General features: G+C 32.9%; 1 protein-coding gene across 12 annotated transcripts in view; it reads left to right on the top strand.

Moving 5' to 3' along the window:
* The window catches only part of raskol (Ras GTPase-activating protein raskol), a 131650-nt gene that overhangs the window by 43820 nt on the left and 68810 nt on the right, over positions 1 to 19020 (top strand). For all 12 annotated transcript variants that reach the window (XM_090119471.1, XM_090119470.1, XM_090119468.1 and 9 more), the window contains exons 3-4: positions 401 to 522; positions 9855 to 10041. In XM_090119471.1, the coding sequence (XP_089975597.1) occupies positions 401 to 522; positions 9855 to 10041 (309 nt within the window). The remainder of the gene's footprint in view (positions 1 to 400; positions 523 to 9854; positions 10042 to 19020) is intronic.

Raw genomic sequence — 19020 nt, 5'->3', positions numbered from 1 at the left:
TATTTAATAATCTATAGAATATATTATCTATGTCTAAGGCAGATACGAATTAGAAGAAAAACCAAAAGCATGTTTCAATTGCATAATATTTTCCATTCATTAGTTATATGAACTCAATGAAGTGTGTTCATAACACGATTTATACATTCAATAACAAATACTAAAGAATTATTATTATTGTAGAATTTTCAATGAATCAAATCATGTACTCTATAATAGTCTATAACCTGTGTCTATAACTTTATTTCATGAAATGAAATATACTACTCCAAAATATTGTTCGGTAAAGTAAATAAAGTTGCTATGACATTTCCTTCTACCAAACGCCATCTAATTAAGATATTCAGTAGATTACACATATCAGGTAGTTCTTACAAATCTTTAATTGCATTGTTCCCAGATACAGCATCAAGTGCGACCAGCGGTGCGACGTTGGGAGTGCCGCCCTCTTGGGAACCCTTCTACTGCGTATTGCAGCAAGAGCGACGCACGCTCACCGCCTATACTAGCGAGGAACTTGCTGTGAGTATTCATTTTAGTTTTATTTATTTAAGAAATTAGATTAGTTAAGAACGATGTTTTTTTAAGAATAGAAATAATTCGATCACAAGGCGAAATTCGAACTCGCATCTTTAGCCTTTCCGTGGCGACGATTGACCTCTCGGCCACCCGTGATCCCGCCAGAGCAATCGAATTTATTCTACTCTTTCGGTTTTATGTGTCTAAGGGACACCACACGCCATCTATTCAGAAAAAAATTCTCATTTATAAAGCAATTAACGCTAGAAAAATAAACATCTAATTGAGAACTGTTAAAATAATACTTTTGGAATAAATAGGAGGCGTGTTTATTTTTAACTTCGACTTGAAACTTCAGTTAAATCCACTTTGATGTTTTATTCAGATGTTTATTTATTAAATCTATTTATCGTTACGTAATAATGATTATGTGTACTGTGATATGAATTAATAGGTCAGTAGCATTAACGCATGTGTTTTGAGAAACGTAAATTGGTAGATGTATCCCGTGTTTACGTTTAATACACCAGAGAGGATCGTGTTTTTAAGATAAATTCGATAAATTATTCTTCAAAAGTGAAACCAAGCGAGGGCGGCTCGCTTGTTCTTAATCAAACGATTATCGCGATTAATAGCACGAAGATATCCCTCCCTATAGCGAAAGTTATTACTTATTCACAAAAAAAAAGCCTTGAACATGACGGTTGAATGCTGATTCAGTATTTCTTATTTAGTAATGTTTATTTATTTTACAATTTATTAAAATACCGGCGTCAGGTCGGTCAAGTAACTCATAAGTGATAAGCGATCGCAATATCGAGTCATGTTACGAAAGTTGTTTCTTCTATAGATGGTTATAGTTCAATTTTGGGAATGTATTTCGGATTGCTTCGTCATTTTACATAAATAAACGTGCTTCACGTTCAGATTTCTATCATAATTATGTTTAATGACGACATTTTATACCTGTTATAATTTAAATTTTAAGCGTTAGTTTAAAGATTTAAGATATTCGTCCAATGTCCTTACTGAAACCTTTTTTAATATCGTTAAACTTTTTGTATTAACAATTACTTACTTAGAATGGAGCATATTTTTATTCATTATGTGTAGTGCTTTGCATTTGTAGAGCACTACAATTATTATGATATTATGAAGAAAAAATAAAACAAATAGCTAGGTATTGCGTCAGGTCATATACCATACGTTTTGCCATTTACTTCCGAGTAATTAATTGATATTATCAAGGACAGTGAGATAAAATCTTTAATTTTGTAATGCATTTAGTTAACGAGGTTGAAGGTTTTATGGTTTTCTTTCGACATTCACTTGATCTGTCGCCACATATTATGTCTGTATACAGATTTTTTCTTTACAAGATTTCAAGTCTGGATCAGAGGAAATATAACACAAAATTCAATTAAAATCAATGATCAATTCATTCTATCTCACAAAAAATAGACGGGAGCAAGGTTTAACTCCAGTTGAAGCTGTATTTAATTTCATAATAGAAGTCAGGCTACGTTATAACTTTTCTCGGGAACGAAACGATGACTGTTCTAGATTTTATTTGGAGCGCTGTGTACTTATGAGATTAATTGGATCACCAGTTCGTACTTCAAATATTTGTTAATGTCTTATCAATCTCAGTCTATTAAATTTAGTACCTGACCTTAAATAAGAAATTCTCGGGTCATTTTTAATATTTCAAAGAAGCAAAATAGATTATAATTATTTAATTGCGTGACCATTATCTTAATGGCAATAATAAAACTTATATTATGAAAGCAAAGATCATTATCTATGTGAACAAAACGGCTCACGATTTGGTCGTTGATGTTAGCTGTGTGGGCGTTTTACACATAAATCAAAATTACAAAGTTTAACAACGAAAGCTAACATTACAACAACCTCGTTTACGAAGCAAAAATTCCAGCGACTCAAGTTTTTTTTGGTGTAGTTTACAGTTTACAACTCGTTGGAATTTCTGCTTCAGAATTCCAAAACTAGTAAAATTTTTTCAGTAGATGCTCTACCTAGTTTGTTAATTTATTCGCTTGATCAGGTTGTCGATGATTATATAGCAGGGAAATATTCCCGGTGGATTATTATTAGGAAAGTGGATGGTAGAAGACATGATCGAATAGCAGGATGTCGTAGGTATGAGAAAGGAAATGCGGTGTTACTGTTTTCCGCTTTCAATGAAGATGTATGAGTGCTCTATTTGATTGTGCAATTATGTCCGAGATATAATTTTATGGAATTTGTATAGGTCGTTTGGAATTTGTATAATCACGATGCTGTATAAGTACATGATATTTTAAATTTGATTACATAGTTAACTTTACATCTCGTCATAGGCTTAATTTATATAAAAAATAGGCGCCTGTATTGTTGCCTTGTTTCTTGTTAATTTTGTTTAGAATTTCTAAATGATAATTTTTATTTTTCACGCGGCCCAACAGTCTTTCCCGGGATTTTACATCGATAAGGTAAGAATTTCGTAAAATGTGTGTTTCATGGTCCTTTGGAATACTAATGGTTGCTGATTATTTAAATGTATTGATTCGTGTGCAATTACCATAAGTCTGTCCTCTGGTAAACGTTTGTCGGTCATGTTCATTTGTCATGCAGTTGTTATCTCACTAAGAAAATATATATTGTTATGTATTGTTTTACCTATTTCGTTATGTATTATGTATTGTTTTCATATTGTGTTTCGATCTTTTCATTTATCAAATTTCTGAGGAATTTAATAAATAACATTCATTCATTTCCAGAGCGGTAGTGTGTTTAATTTGTAAAATATTTTGCTGTTTGCCGTTTTTGATGAATGCATTACTTAATAAATGGAACAATAAATTAGCAGGATATTTCGACATAAATAATTAATGAATAGGATTAGTAAGATATAATGAATTGCTGGTATAATCGTTTGTTGCTAAATATGGTTTCCTGGCCTTACTGGTCAGTGTAGTATTTTTATCACGTGTACTATAAACAGTCGTACGAACGTGACATGCGCCCTACTTTCCTTTTACGTCGTAAATCAAATTCACTTTTTAACTTATAAACTGTAATGCATTGTATTGGATAAGCGAGCCATGCTGTTTATTGCTCAAGATAGGCACATTGTACAATTGTTTACATAGTTGCTTGTTAATCCTTTTTAAAGATTGTTATTCCGGTAACATTTAAAGTTTATAAATATTCACAACAAGAGTTTCATAAACAATTTTGCAATTTCATGTTCTTTGAATATTATTTTGAGTTCATATATGGTCAGATTTGTGAGCCAAACATTAATTTTACTTTTATGTACTGTATAGATGGACCCAATAATTTATTGCTAATCTGAAATGAAATAATCAGGACATATCCTGTCTCCATAAATATAAACAGATGTTTTTCTATATTTAGTTTATTTTCTTGGAAAATATGGTATTCATATGGAAGTTAATCACATTTAGCGAACTGAACGTAAATACATTCATATGTTGTACTTGTATTGTGGTGGAATGATTTTTATGTCTTCACACGCCTCTTCTTGACCCATTTAATACATATCCTCTTAAAGAAGATATTGCTTTACATACATTTTATTTTAAAATGCATTATTTTGTTAATTAAAAATAGTTTGTTTATTCACATTTATTTTTTAGAAGCAATAGAATGTTGAAACATGGAAATGATAGAAATTACAATATAACTTGATAACTACATGATTAATTGTTTTTCGAGATGATTTAAATAAAACATAATTTTAATTCCTAAATTCATATTTTCATTAAACAAATATAGAGGAAATATTCCTTTATGCAATGATCAAATAGATCTTGTATGTTCGCAACCGGGACGAACATGTAAAACACAACCTTTAATTTTAACAAAAACATGAAAAGCTCGTCCAGTTTGACATTTTTGCAGCGACAGGCATGATTTAAACACATAAATCTGTCGTAAGAACATAAGTGTCCATAAACATTGTAAGAATTTTTATATCGTAGCTGTTAACAGCTTAATCATAACATTTGGTTTTAATTACCCCCGAAAAAAAGTCAGAAAAAGCTGGCTATTTTGGTCAATGACATCATCTCTATATGCGTATACAGATTCGTAAAAGTGATGATATGCGACTGTTATTGGTTGACGAGTTATTAACGACTGAAAAGAGAATATTGTGTGTGCGTTTGAAAATGATTTGTCCTTACAAGTGCAGCAAAAATTTGCTCGAGGCAAATCAGCTTGAGTCATACGCGCGTGCTATTGAACTTTTGTGTATGGACAGAATAATATCGATTTTAAAGGCTATTACTGTGTCAATATAAATGTTAGATTGTAAATATAACATCTGTCGTATTCCTGAACACAAAAATATTGAATGAAGTTTTTACTTACACAAATCTAACATTTATTTATTTACAGTTTATGTTAAAAGCACTATTATGCTTTTACATTGTGCATATTGATTCATTGTTTTCAAAATAAAGTTTATATGAAGATAAAAAATACCTACATACACTTTTTTAAGTACTTGAACGTGATGTAAAGTAAAATGTAATAAAACAGTAAGGGTTTGCGGCTAGTGGGCGCCGGTGCCTGCGGATGGTCGTCATGTCGCCTGAATATAAACTAACCACCAGATCGCGCCTTGGTTCTCACTTTGCTATGTCTAGGTCAGATGTTGCAAACCTTTGCTATTCACGTAGCTGTATCATGCAGGAATATGATAGATCTATGTAAATATAAAAAGACGTGGCACTCGGGGACTTCCGCGGTAAAGCTATTGCATAGCATGCCTTCAAGCCACACCTCCGAGACCGTCGGAGTGGGGAGCGTGAGGTTTTTTCGTTACGGAATTTCTCAATTCGGTCCCCGCGCTCAAGGCCCGCGATAGAAGCTATGTAATAGCTTAATAATTTGGTTGATCTTAACTGAATCATTTTTAATGAGTACTCTGTTACAAAATATGTGAGCTGAACATGAGCTGAGTATAAAAAGATAATTCTGCCAATACTAAAATCTAGGTTTTTTATTAAGTAGAATAAGTAGCAAAGGTTTATAGCAGAAGTACAAAAAACATTTTGTCGTTATTGATTTTATGAAATTAATATAAGACAAGCAAGTTTCAATGTCGGATAAAATAATGAATTTCAATTAAAAGAGCTCATTTACAATTATCAAGACGAAAATGTAGAGTCAACAGAGGAATGTGGAATATCATGCTAACAAGATTCCTAGCTAATGAATTTATCTAATTTAATGATATACTCGAATACTATTTATGTATTTCAAAACATATGAATATTTTTCAATTAATTTTAATACTGTGGTTTATCATCCCACTTTAAATATTTCTATTTATATTATACAAGATAAATAGTTGACCATTCCTGGACTAGAGCTTTAACACAATGTGCTATTTTAGTGCTAAACTTTTATTGCAGTACAATATAGCCTGATACGGTATAAGTCTATTTATAACTTGCTTTCATTTCCAATTTCAATGCGTAGCCATATACATATAGTACAGTATACCTTTATTGCTTTAGTACTATGACATGAGGTTTAACGTGAAATACCACAATTTGATAATTATTGAAATGTCTTATTTTATACAACTATTAAAGTGATATCTTGAGAAAAAACATTGATTGGTAAATGCACTATTTTAATCTAAAGTAATATATTATTTTCATTTATCTAAAGTATTTATGTGTTCTATTAGTGTTACCATTTTACTTAGGCTCATGAATATTTGTTTGGTAATAACTAATGACACGTCAGACGGTAAGCACTGGATTCAAGTCGGTTGATTTATCTTGGGAGAATAGCAGCGCTATCTTCTATTCATAAGTAAAGTGAAAACGTGATTCCATTTATTTTATCCTGTTTCAATTCTACAAGCGATACTTGATTTTACCATAAGCGGATGGAGCATTCGTTGCTGTACTATTACAAAGTTTGACGCGTTTTAAACTTATTTAAAACAATACGTTAACAGGAAATTGTATCAGAGTCACGAAAGACATTGCGAATACAGTATAACCGTTCGTGATTGGGGCCGAAACGATCTGAAATTGTTTCCTTCAAATGCAATCGGACAATTGTTCTGTAACTTGCTTATAGGTGGAAGTTGAAATCATTTACGCATAGGATTTGTACCTTGTATAATATTTTACATTAATTTTCTTATTAAATTAACATTTCATATAAGGAAATATGTACATATAAATAGACTTTCATAAAACAGAGACAAGAAAACAGACAGGTTACGATAAATATAAAACATCAAAGTCGTAAGAAAAACCTACGATGTTAATTTATATCGTTAGTTCACAAGCAGGTGCAACGATTATATAATACTCATTTAATAAGGTTAATAGGTATATTATATATTGACCCTATTGCTAGTTGAGAGCCATCTTCGGTTTCAGACACACAATACTATGCGGTGGTGTTTTGTAATTACTGTTTGCTTCGTAGAATTTTAATAAACTTCAACAGCTGTCCTCATTCTCGTTTGTAACTTTTCCGAGAATGATGGAAACTTATGTTTCCCCTATGCTTACAAAGTACGTGGAAACTGATGAATTTTTGTATGAAGTTTTATTTGACAGAATTCAATCTCTATCAAATTTAATTCATTCTAAATCTGTCTAGAAATTGTTTAAGTGGTAAATAGTGAAAAAAAATCGATAAGTTAGACTGAATATTATATTTAATAGTTGTGAATAAAGCTTAAAATTTGCTTCTACCTATAATGTTAAATGTAAAGTTTAGCGTGTTCATTGCTATATAATATTATTCTACGATGAAATATAAAAGTTACGTTACTTTTTGTTTAAACGGTTTTGTTGCTCCACTTTTCTCAGCGCTAATTGTATCGCGGTTATTTATAACACACGGGAATAATTAGGATAACAGACTTTACCATATTGTAGCAATTAAGCGTCCTGACCTCAATGTGGACCAAATATTGTGCTGACATCACTCGGATATATGATACGAGTAATATCCATTGTTGTGGCACCGTCTGCTAACTTCTTATTGCGTTAAGGACCGATTAGAGAAATGCATAATGTAATGTCCTCTTTTGCTATGTAGTTTTAAAAATCTTGCAGAATATTCTTTCTATACTACATACTACAAATATTTTACTTACTATAACTTTTATATCAAGTGTTCGGATGCATCAATCTGCAATTCATTGATAACTTTTCAATTTAATTTTGAATCTAGATTTTTCGTTAAAGAGAATATGATTTTCATCGCCGCGATTCAATCTTTTTAATGTATCCTAAATAAAAAATGAAATATCGAATAGATATGAAAGAGAGTGGTAGAGGTAGGTCTAAAGGTTTGATATATATTCAAATATGAAGTAGTTTTATTTACTAAACATAAGACTAAAATATTTCAAGTAATAAAACTGCGTCTGAATTTAAAATAGAATAAATGTCATTTCAGTTTATATTACTTCCTCATATAATGCATACACTATATGAACTAACCGAGTAAGCCATGAATAAACTTATAAGTATAATTGCGTTTTATGGTCGTGTTCTGTTTTAACGCAGAACAAAAAAGATAATGTCCGTTTAAAATAAAAGGGAACGATCCATAATATAGCATGTAATAACATAAAAGGGAATCGGAGTGCATTCTGTTCATGGCTTTCTCTATATTTATCGCTTTCTATTAGTGGACAGTGTCTGCATGTTTGTTTGTCTGTTCCCACTAGTTTGAAGATACAATTAGGTCATTGTAAATTGTCCGATGCGGTCATACATGTAACATGTAAAAGTGTTTTTATTGCAGGCTCGCATGACTGAATTGTGTTTTAAAAATTATATGAATCATGACCGTGTTATGATGAATTAGGAATTTACAGCCAAATTGTGGACACAATTGTTGTGGTTTATTGTGCGCAGTTAATAGCCTGTGTGCCATGGCGGTAATGGTGTTTCTATTTTTATCTTACAAAGAGATAGATAGTGTTTAAACCAGATAAAAAGCAATATTGAATGATCACAATTGCATTTATACATTTTGTATTATTTATATCATTTTGCTATAATCAATGTCATATTTAAGAGGAGTTTAATGACACCTCACAAACTGATATACGCTATGGATAGGTACATACGTTTGATCTGAAAATTAACCCAACTTCTGGTTAATACGAGTAACATTTACGGTGCTAACATTTTTATTTATAGTCAAAACACTTAAGGGCGATAAACACAAGCATTCAGTCAAATTACTCAATTGCGATCATATCGCAAGGAAACATCATTTATATAAGTCTAAGACCAGCTTAAATACTTAATCTCTGATATGATAGAGCTAATAACTCAAGCATTGCGATTGAAATAATTCTGGCCATAATGGAAAGGTTTTCAAAGGACGTGGGAACTGAAATAAGTCTAAGATAAAATTTTCTTCCCCTTTTCTCCTTCGCAAAATATATTGTGTCATTTATTAAAAAAAAACAAAAACAGACATTGATAATCTTCTAAAAATTCGCAGCCTATTATTAAAATTCATTAAAAATTCAGATTTATGCAAGTATTCATATCAATTACATGAACGATAGTAAGAATATTCAAAGCTGTCTCAATAGAAAATATTTAAAAATCCTCAATAATTACAGTTGAGTCATTTAAGCACTACCACGATATACACATAACATTTATATTGGATAACATATGTAATGTTTCATAATAAATCGTGATGCGAGTAATTGTATAGCTTTTGTCACACTTCAGGTATGTTATTTCTATTGTTTTTATAATGGACTTTATCGTAAAGGTTGCATGTTCTGGATTCCATAAGAGCAATTATCATTGCCAGGTGAAGGCTGTTCGAGATGAGTTAGAAATTGGTAATTTCCGTACTAATGGTAATAAGTACCTAATATGGTTTTAGTTTCGTAATATGTATCATTAGAGAACGCATTTTGTGTTTCATTCACGATATTTTTGTATGAAAAAATTTTTTTTGGCTTTTAAATAATCTGAACTAGAATTATACGTGTATTTTTAATTGTCACGAGTAGGTAGGTACTTATAGGTACCTATTAATTTTTGCATGATGCAAAGCGTAACAAACTTAGATATAAAAATAAAGATAAATATTCTACCCAAAATATGTTTAACAATGAAAAGTTCATTAAATAATACCACAAGACGATTTTCAGCACGCCTAAATTAAGGTGTGCAGAATTCTAAAATCATAAAATGTAATTCTAGCCCTACCGTATGTTATTTTCATAAAAATCTTAAGTAATAATTATTATAATTATTTTATAATAATTACTTTTTTGTTTTCAGGCTTCCAATAACAACGGTGAATATACGACACGGAGTTTACCGCGAGTACGGATAGATGGCGGGCCTCAAGCCGGTAACCCGGGGGTTAGACTTCGTTGTTGGGCCGCACCGCCGTCCATCACAGAAGAAGAAGCAGAGGACGAAGTGGAAGACGATGCTGTATCATTGAGAGCGCTTCCAGTTCAAGGCAAGTAAATAATATTATAAGATAAAAAACGCAAGACAAAAGTTTTAGTACAACGCCATCTATCGTCGAGTAGTGCTACCTGAATATGTAAAGATTTTATATTAATGTATTTTATCGTCCATAGATGACGCTGGCATTTTTAATACTTTCTATTTGCCGCTAGATGTCACTGATAAATATGTTTTGCGTATATTACTAGTCTCCACTAGATGGCGCTTAACACAATCTCCATTTCCATGATAAGACTTCAATAAGTTATCAAACAAAATAACATGTGATGATATAACATAATTACTTTAATGATGCTTGCTGTTGTTATCAAATAGTGAAAAGATGCTAGTACTATAAAAGTATATGTTGTATATTTAACACATCGTTTGCGTTGAATTTTAATAAATAATTAAATAGCTCTCTTTCTACAGATGAATAAATTTTATGTTCTGTTTTAATGTTTTGCTTTGATGTTATACTTTTTTGTTGACTGCACTTTGTTTGTTTGTAGTCAATGGCCTACAAAGAATAAGCGAAAAAATATGATAAACTTTATCGTGTATTATACACATTGCTGAACAATATTTTTATTACAAGCTTTACTTTAACACGTTCGCTGCGAAACAGGGCTTGAAACACCCTGTCCGTGTCTCGTCGTTATAGCGGTAGGAAAAAATTTAAACTTCTCTGTCGTGCGGGAGGCATAACTTCCATCTGGTTCAGTGTAGGAAAGTGATATCTATATATCTGAGATGTGCTATTGATTCCTAGTTCAATGGTATACCGACCTTAATACCGGGTTTCTTAGACCTCGTGCCGCACTGAACAAATAAAAATTCTTACACAGTGCGGAACGAGGTTGCGAACACCTCGTACCACCGCGCACCTCGTACCGCACCCTAAGCTAGCTTCACGCGGTTAGTGTTGTGCAACGCATTCGAGACTATTTGTGGAACAACTTATTGAAGCTTTTACAAAGAAGGACTTGAATGTGGATACAGGTACCTAATTTTCAAACTACTCGTTATAATAAATATCGTTAATAGAAACGTGAATGTGACATGTTGAGTAACTTTCTTCAAATAGGTTGATAATCATGATTACTATTAGTGTGTTTGTTCATTGAATCAACTAGCGGCAAATCCAAAACACCCGGCAATTGGTGTATGGCTCATCAAAATTTAACTCTTGCCCAAGTCAACAAGCCAACAAACAAGGCACATCATCTCTTAAAGGGATCAAAGAAGAGGAGATGTGTAGGATGTTACGAAAAACTCCGCATCTTCTTAACAAGTCGTGAGGCCGACAAAAAAAGTAAAGGAAATTCTCACAGAATGCACTGGTTGCAAACAATATTCTGGTTTGGCCTGTTTTAATAAAAATCATCCATAAGTTTGATAAATAAATACAGTTAAATAAAATCGATATTTCTTTTCCCATCACTAAATTATATGAAAAACTGCTATTGTTCAGTGCGGTATGGGGTACATCAGACCCCACATTTTATTTTACCCATAGAATCTAAACTAACTAATCTAACCACGGGCGGCGGTAGATTTAGGTTAATGAACTCATTGTTAATAATAATCACGACAAAAGCCGCACACTTTGTCTTATTTGGCGCCAAAAAAAGGATTTTGGTCCCCTACGGGCGGTGGGGTTTAAAATGCCTCGTGCCGCCACAATCTCTGGTATAGGACAAGGTTTAAAACGACCCGTAACGCAGTAATGGAAAGTACAGATATATCTGTGCCGCAGCGAACGTGTTAAATCACAGACTAATAATAATATACTACGTATACAACTTTAAATTATAAAAGCCTAACTGTTTACCCCGGCTTCGCCCCGGTTTACCAAACAAGTTTTTTTTTTACTTTTGTTAATTACATATTATCCTTAATCAAGCGGACACAAATACATGAAACTAAGCAGGTATATCACTACAAGCTGTACTGGCTTACAGTTTCGCTTCAGTACACAATGCATTAAAGTCCATTCATGTATTATGTTTTCCGTCCGGCTAAAACGGACAATTAGTACAAGTTCGTTTTTAATTGACATCGCTCCCTTCTACAGTTCACTACAAACAATGTTACACAGGCGTAAAGAGTTAAACCATTTCTTTTTCACTTTCCTGAGCTGAGCTGAGTTTAATGGATAATTTCTGCTGTAAAAACGTAGAACAATCAAGTGAAACGTGGACCGTGTGCCAAAAAGATGACGAAAATGTTAACAATGTGTGCTGTCTGGCTTTTGTTTTGACCAGTGTGTGCTGATTAGATGCATGCATATTTCTTTTAACAATTTTCATAACGTTTTCTTTGTAGGTGCAAGGCTGTAACAAACGTATTTAAAAAAAAAGGAGCCGCACATACAGACACACGGACGTCCAAGACAGAACTTTTTTAAACTGTTTTTTAACTAGTTTAAATAACAAAAATGACATCAAAAATATCATGAACGTTAAAAATAGTGTTTTTTCTTAATATGTGTGTGTATGTATTATCTTACAAGTGCAATGTATGATACATAAAGACATTTTAAGTTTGAAAAATCAGATGTTTTGCGCGAAGTGACAGTAGTACCCACCTCAACGCTTCGCTTATGAGGCGTGCAAAATGTTTTAGCTGTCAAAGCAGTTCTAATGGTTGAATTCAAGTAATGAGTATAAAAAGCCAAGATTTTAAATGACGATTTTTTACGCTATCCGTGTCTCTTATCCCCTTGGTCAGTGCAGTCACAGAGGATCGATTAGCGTCTCGGAAATAGAAGACGTTACCGGCGAAGCGAGGAATAGGCATTTCTAATTTAGTACGGTGCAAGTTTTTGTCGTCCTCAATGCGTTTATATTTTTGTGGTTCATTGAGAGCTTTGGTATGTTGAAATTTGTCTGGGTGCACTTTGTAAGATCTTGTAATGAAGAAGTTATGGTTTCGAATTTACATGTTTTATTAGAGTTGTTTGGTTCGTTTATCAACATCGATTGAAATATGTTTTATTTGAAGGGTTCGCGGAAAAGCGCGATATTTTTTCAAGTCATATTTTTCATTACTTAATTATTTTGTGGGGTAGGTATTCATTACCAATAATTTTCCGGGAATACCATTGTCACATTGACGCAAACAGTCAGACTAAGGTGTTGGCTTACGCGTTCCAGCGAACAAAGCTCTCTGACCTGAATACTAATTTATTATGTGGTTAGGAAATATTGTCATACGAATATTTGGCTACTATTGTTACTGATATGGCGACTGGAGGTCAGTCGTCCAAATATCCGTTATATTAGAAATTCTATACGACTGATGTTTTTCCGATCAAAGGACGTATCCGAGTTAATTTAATTTTTATTTCAAATTTAAAGGTTACCTATTTTTTATACTTTATTGGAGTAATATAGTTTCACTGTAGATACGAGTTAAAATAAACGATATTCTCATAATGCTTATGGAATAGAGTTCGTAAGGATAAGTATCTGTAGTCACAGAACAGTTCAATCTATACATATAATAAAATCGTAGGAAAGTCAAAACTGTACATTGAATATTTTTTTAAAAGAATACATAATCCATGATCTATAATCGATATAGAAGCCAAAAATATAGTTTTTAGAATTTTTGTCTGTTTGTCTGTTTGTCTGTTTGTCTGTTTGTCTGTATGTTTGTCCGAGCTAATCTCGAAAAGTACTGCATAGATTGACTTCAAATTTTGCATGAATATTACTAACAGGTCGTGTGAGGTTTTTTTAAACATATTATCATGCTATCACCTCCGGGGGAGGAGCTGTGAACCTTTACTTTTCTTACGTATTCCGTGTACTACGACAGCGTACAATCTAAAGACTCATGTTTAAATGTTGTTTTTGAGTAAGCCATGCTATTATCTAGCTTTACACTATAAAAACTACGTCATTTACGTAATTTGGGCAGAGAAACTGTTTAATGAATCTTAGTACTATAAAGACAAATTTGATTCAGCGCCATCTATGAGATTTCGTAAAAATCAAATCAATTTACATGTTAACACAGTAGTGTTCAGTAGAACACAATGTTAAAAATTAATAATTTAAATATAATTATGTTAGTTATTTATTTAACTCTTTAACCCATAATAAATCTTCCCTTCCCTATAAGGTGCGCTTATAATTCGTGTGAATATACTACATTTTTAAAAGTGAGGGTAGATGTATATTATTTTAAGTCAAACTAGACACCATTACAGTTAATCTAATATTGATTGTGTTCATTGGTTACATCTTCGTGTTTTAATAATTCGATCACGAGGCGGGACTCTAATACAAAAAGGTTAGTTCGTTGATAATTATTATTCCTTCATCATTTACATGTTGTTAGTAAAAATATACTTTGACTGTTAATACTTTTGTTCAGTATTTATCTGTATGATTATTGCTTGGTAATTAATATATTTTCATGTCGTATACCTAATTATAAACATAAGTGTGATGTGAAACTAGCTGGATTTATTTTTACACACTCACAGTCTTATATTTTGTGTTAATGTTAAAATAGTATTAATAGTGTAAATCATAATATTTTTTCAACGTTAAAAATATTTCCTTTTTTCTGATGGTGTTGCCATCGAATTAAACCGCGCTGTCGTTTCGTTCACAAAAAGCCATGTTATTAGGACCGAATATGTAGCCGCCTCAACTTACGGAAACGAGAGTAACCTGCGTTGTCTGTTAGTTATTATATAGTCGAATTTAACGTTACATGGAAATTGGAATCTAAATATATGTATACCTACTTATATTAAATCTGTAGAGGTCAATTCTGCACATGAAATATATTTCCTAAATAACTATCACGAGGTGATTAGAGATCGACATCGACGTCAAAAATGTTTGTCCGTCTGTCTGTCTGTATAACCGTTATAGAAACAAAAACTACTCGACGGATTTAAACGAAACTTGGTACAATTATTTTTCATATTCGTGAGCAGAGCAGCAACTCCATTTTTAAGCTTTCGTCGCGTGTGCGTTCTTAATGCGTGTATCTTAATGGTTAAAGCTACACAGAAATCAAGTATGAAAGAAATGTTCTCCATATTATATAAAAAATATCTCCCGACATCATAAATGTCTATCTTTTATGGTTGAGCTTAGGAGTTCAAAGCTTTCTGATTATATTTGTCTACTAGCTGTCCCCGCGACTTCGTTCGCGTGGAATAGTGACTATGGGACCTATGACCATGGGCTCAGGGTGGGGCAACAATAAAAAATCATTTTTATTTTCATGCTCCCACTCCCGCGCCCACTCGCACTCCCACGCCATATGCCACGTTCAGTCCCAATCCCACGCCCACGCCCACTCCCCTTCACAATTAGTACCTACCAGATCAAAGCCAGGGTAAGCGCCCCACCCAGCCCCACCGTGGCTACGCCCATGCTGAATTACTACTTAACATACAATTATTGAGTAAATACGTACAACCATACTGTACTGTTGTACTACCATAAATAATTAAAAGAATTGTTATTAAAATTTCTTACTAAACTGAGCTAAAAAACTTACGTACCAAATTATTAAAGAAAATCAAGAAATGAAATGCCTAACCTATACCAAATAGTTACTACATATTGTAATTAAAAATTATGATTAGTATATAATATCGAAAATCAAAAAAGTAATGCCTAACTAATTCTACGTAAAATTTCTTTTAAATTATGTCATATTATTTTTTAGGAACCAGGGGGGGGAGAGGAGCAAATTCTATTTCCTTCCTTTCTTAAACGGATGTTTTTAATAATCTATGGTGTAGCCAGTAGCCACTGATCAGCTTAATCGATACTCAGTTTTTATCAAATCCAGAAACAAATCCAAATTAGATCTTTCCTGTCTCACGCACGTAACTAAAGGCTGAAGAGAGAGAGAGCACGTAACTAAACCGTTTAGACGAAGAAAAGTGTATAGAAAAAGGAATAAATAATTTCATAAACTTCCCGACGATCTTTAAAAATAAATTATAACTTTCATTTTTTTCATTCCCACTTTTACCCCTATGTAGGTATAATAAGTGGATGAACCAATTTTGATACACTTTATCTAAGAACCAGCGTCGGAAAATATTCTGCCTAACAAAAAAAATCGCATCTAATTCGGTTTACCTGTTAGCCAGCTACGGTGCCATAGACAGACACACACACACACACAGAAATACATAGCGGTCAAACACATAACACCAGTCTTTTTGCGTCGGGGGTTAAAAATATAATACGACATAATTTAAAGGACATTTTATGTGGAAAATTTACCTATACACCAGGGTAGATAATTTTTGAAACAAAAAAAAATCGCAGTAGGATGAAACCCATTAGAAAAGGATATGATAAAAATCTAAGGAAAAATAAATCAACAATCAAAACAATCGGAGTTCGGGAAGTGGGAGGAGGGGAGCTTTTAAGAGAAAAAAATGGTTTCTCTCGATTTCTCGATAATAATAACACCTGCTAATTTTTTTCTACATATTTTAATTGTACAGACATCACTTTTCCACAATTTTATTATATGTATTGATGATGATGATTGAGATTATAACACTCTTAGTCCGTTTTAATTTTTATTCACCCGCATCAGTGCCACCTAAAAAATCTTTATATATCGAAATTCGAGCAAAGTTAAGAAAATGAGAAATAAGAGTTCTCAAGGATCGTTAGAGATAAGAGGCTTACTATTGACCGAAAACAACATGTGTTATGCCGAACCTGAAACCGCTTCACAACGAGAATTGCGGCTCACAGCTGACCGCGAACGGCATGTACTATCCTGTGAGACCGAAACCTTCACTGAGGGTATATATAACGTCTCACAGCTGATCGCAAATGGCATATTGTACTATCCCGTGAGACCGAAACCCTCACTGAGAGGGAATTACGTCTCACAGCTGATCACGATCGTCATATTTTATCTCGAGAATTCTGAAACTTTTACTCAATATGAAGACCGTTTGACAAATAATAGGGTGCACCATAATATTATTCGATCTCTCGAAGATGAACATGAGCATAAGCAATGACTAGAGTAGGGACGCGAATATTACCATTATTTGAGACAAGAACGATTAATAAGTTTGTTTAATGAAAGATTAAGAATTGAAACTATTGGTCTCTTTAAACGGACGAATAGCGAGAGGCCCGTCTTATTGCAGACAGATTTCGACATAGTCTTAATGACTTAGAGGTAAACATAGAAGATCAATCTACAAATTCGGTGGTGTGGTCCGACAAAATAATATAAAAGTAGGTTTGCTTATAACCTCACAATTGATTACAGATCATCTTCTGTATAGGCGATATTAACGTAGTATGTTCTTTTTGTAATGCTTTAAAGTGGAGTAAGGAGTCGGCTTTCGTTTGAAGATACGCCGGAACCTTTGAAATCACTACTTTTAAGTTTTAGAGGAACATGTGCAATCTAAACAGTTCTTAGACAATATTAGCTCTTATAGTATTGCGTTTTAAATGATCCTTTGGTGCTCAACAATAATCAGATGCTCCTTTCATTCTTACTTTTAAGATACAAGGTCAAGTTTATCATTTGATAGGATCCCTTTTGCCTGAAGGCCAACCTAAGTTTCTTTAAATATATTTTGTATTCGACTACGACGAATAATCGAATACAAGAAATCAATATTTCTCGAATTTAAAACTGAACTCATTTCACAATTTTAGAACATGTTAATTCATCAGGTTAATCCGTATATATGCGTTTTAAATCGACATTAGAAGCTTTTCCTCAAGATGGTGATATTAATATAAAATTGGTATAAATGCCGATAGACGGAAGTCTATCAGCACTCAGTAATTCCCTGAGCGTGTTATAGCGCCCAGGCCGCAGTATTACAATTTTTCCTACAGTAGGGCGACGAATGTATTTTCGCATAGCAACGGAGGGGAACTCGTGGGGGGTAAAGTGACGCGGGCCACGTACCACAAACATGTTTAGTTTGTGGTACCGAGCGCGAAAGAAAGTCATCGTGTTTTTAGTAAAGTTACTATGTAAACTTACGTAATTTATTACTTAGGTACATATTCTATAATGGTGCGCTCAAACTGTTAATCTACATTTAATAGATTATTATTTTAATTACTAAGAAATGTAGAATTTAAATCACATTCATTCATGTTTTCCTCAGATATTCGATGTCTATGATTTTCGATGATTTTAAGATTTTCTTATCAGAGTATTCAATTTTAATGTAGTTAAATTTTATAAGAGACAATTAAGAACATTCAAAAATAAAGTGTCACGTATTTTTTTTAAACGACGAATGACGAAAAACGAACGAATCGCGGACGAAGTCGCGGGCAACAGCTAGTACAAAATAAGGAAGAAAATTCAAACAATTAATTAGGAATGGGAAACAATAACATCAGTGTTCTGGTTTAATTGTTTTCTTTGTAGAGTTGATAGAAACTAAACCAGCCGCAATAACGCATAACCCAGTATTGTAGTTTTTATGACTAAAACAATGAGTAAGCTCTTACTCAAAACTTCTAATTTCTTAAACTACTTAGAATGTTAGGTCTCTTTTTGAACAGGTTTTAGATCATAATCATGTGAAATAAAGTTCACATGTACGACTAGGTTCTAGATAGGATTTAATTGTTTTAGCAACAAACAGAACACAATATAGAAAACATGTAGAAACATAAAGATTAATCTCTATATCAGAAAGTCATCGATTTCAACACAAGAACCAAACCCAAAAGTCACCCAAACTGCAAGTTAAAATTCATAGCGCGCCGTCCAAGGCAATTTTTTCGCCTCGTTATGCAATAAGAAAATTCTCGATTAATCAATATTAAAAATGTCAAGAGTTTCTTTACTCAGTTACGTACTTGACATGGTCGTAGGTTGCCTTTAAAGGAGTGTACTTGCCACGACCAGCGCTATTGAACTTTCTTGCCCCTATACGTTAACGCTCGGTTACCCAGTTTGTGTTTAAAAGTTTTACGAATTTTGTACTACA

The sequence above is a fragment of the Colias eurytheme genome, chromosome 3 (assembly GCF_061535395.1).
Source record: "Colias eurytheme isolate Ceu_HAF_F1 chromosome 3, ilColEury1 Martin Lab GWU primary, whole genome shotgun sequence".
Taxonomy (NCBI): domain Eukaryota; kingdom Metazoa; phylum Arthropoda; class Insecta; order Lepidoptera; family Pieridae; genus Colias; species Colias eurytheme.
The sequence above is the reverse complement of the archived record's forward strand: the minus strand, read 5'-3'. Positions and strand labels throughout refer to the sequence as shown.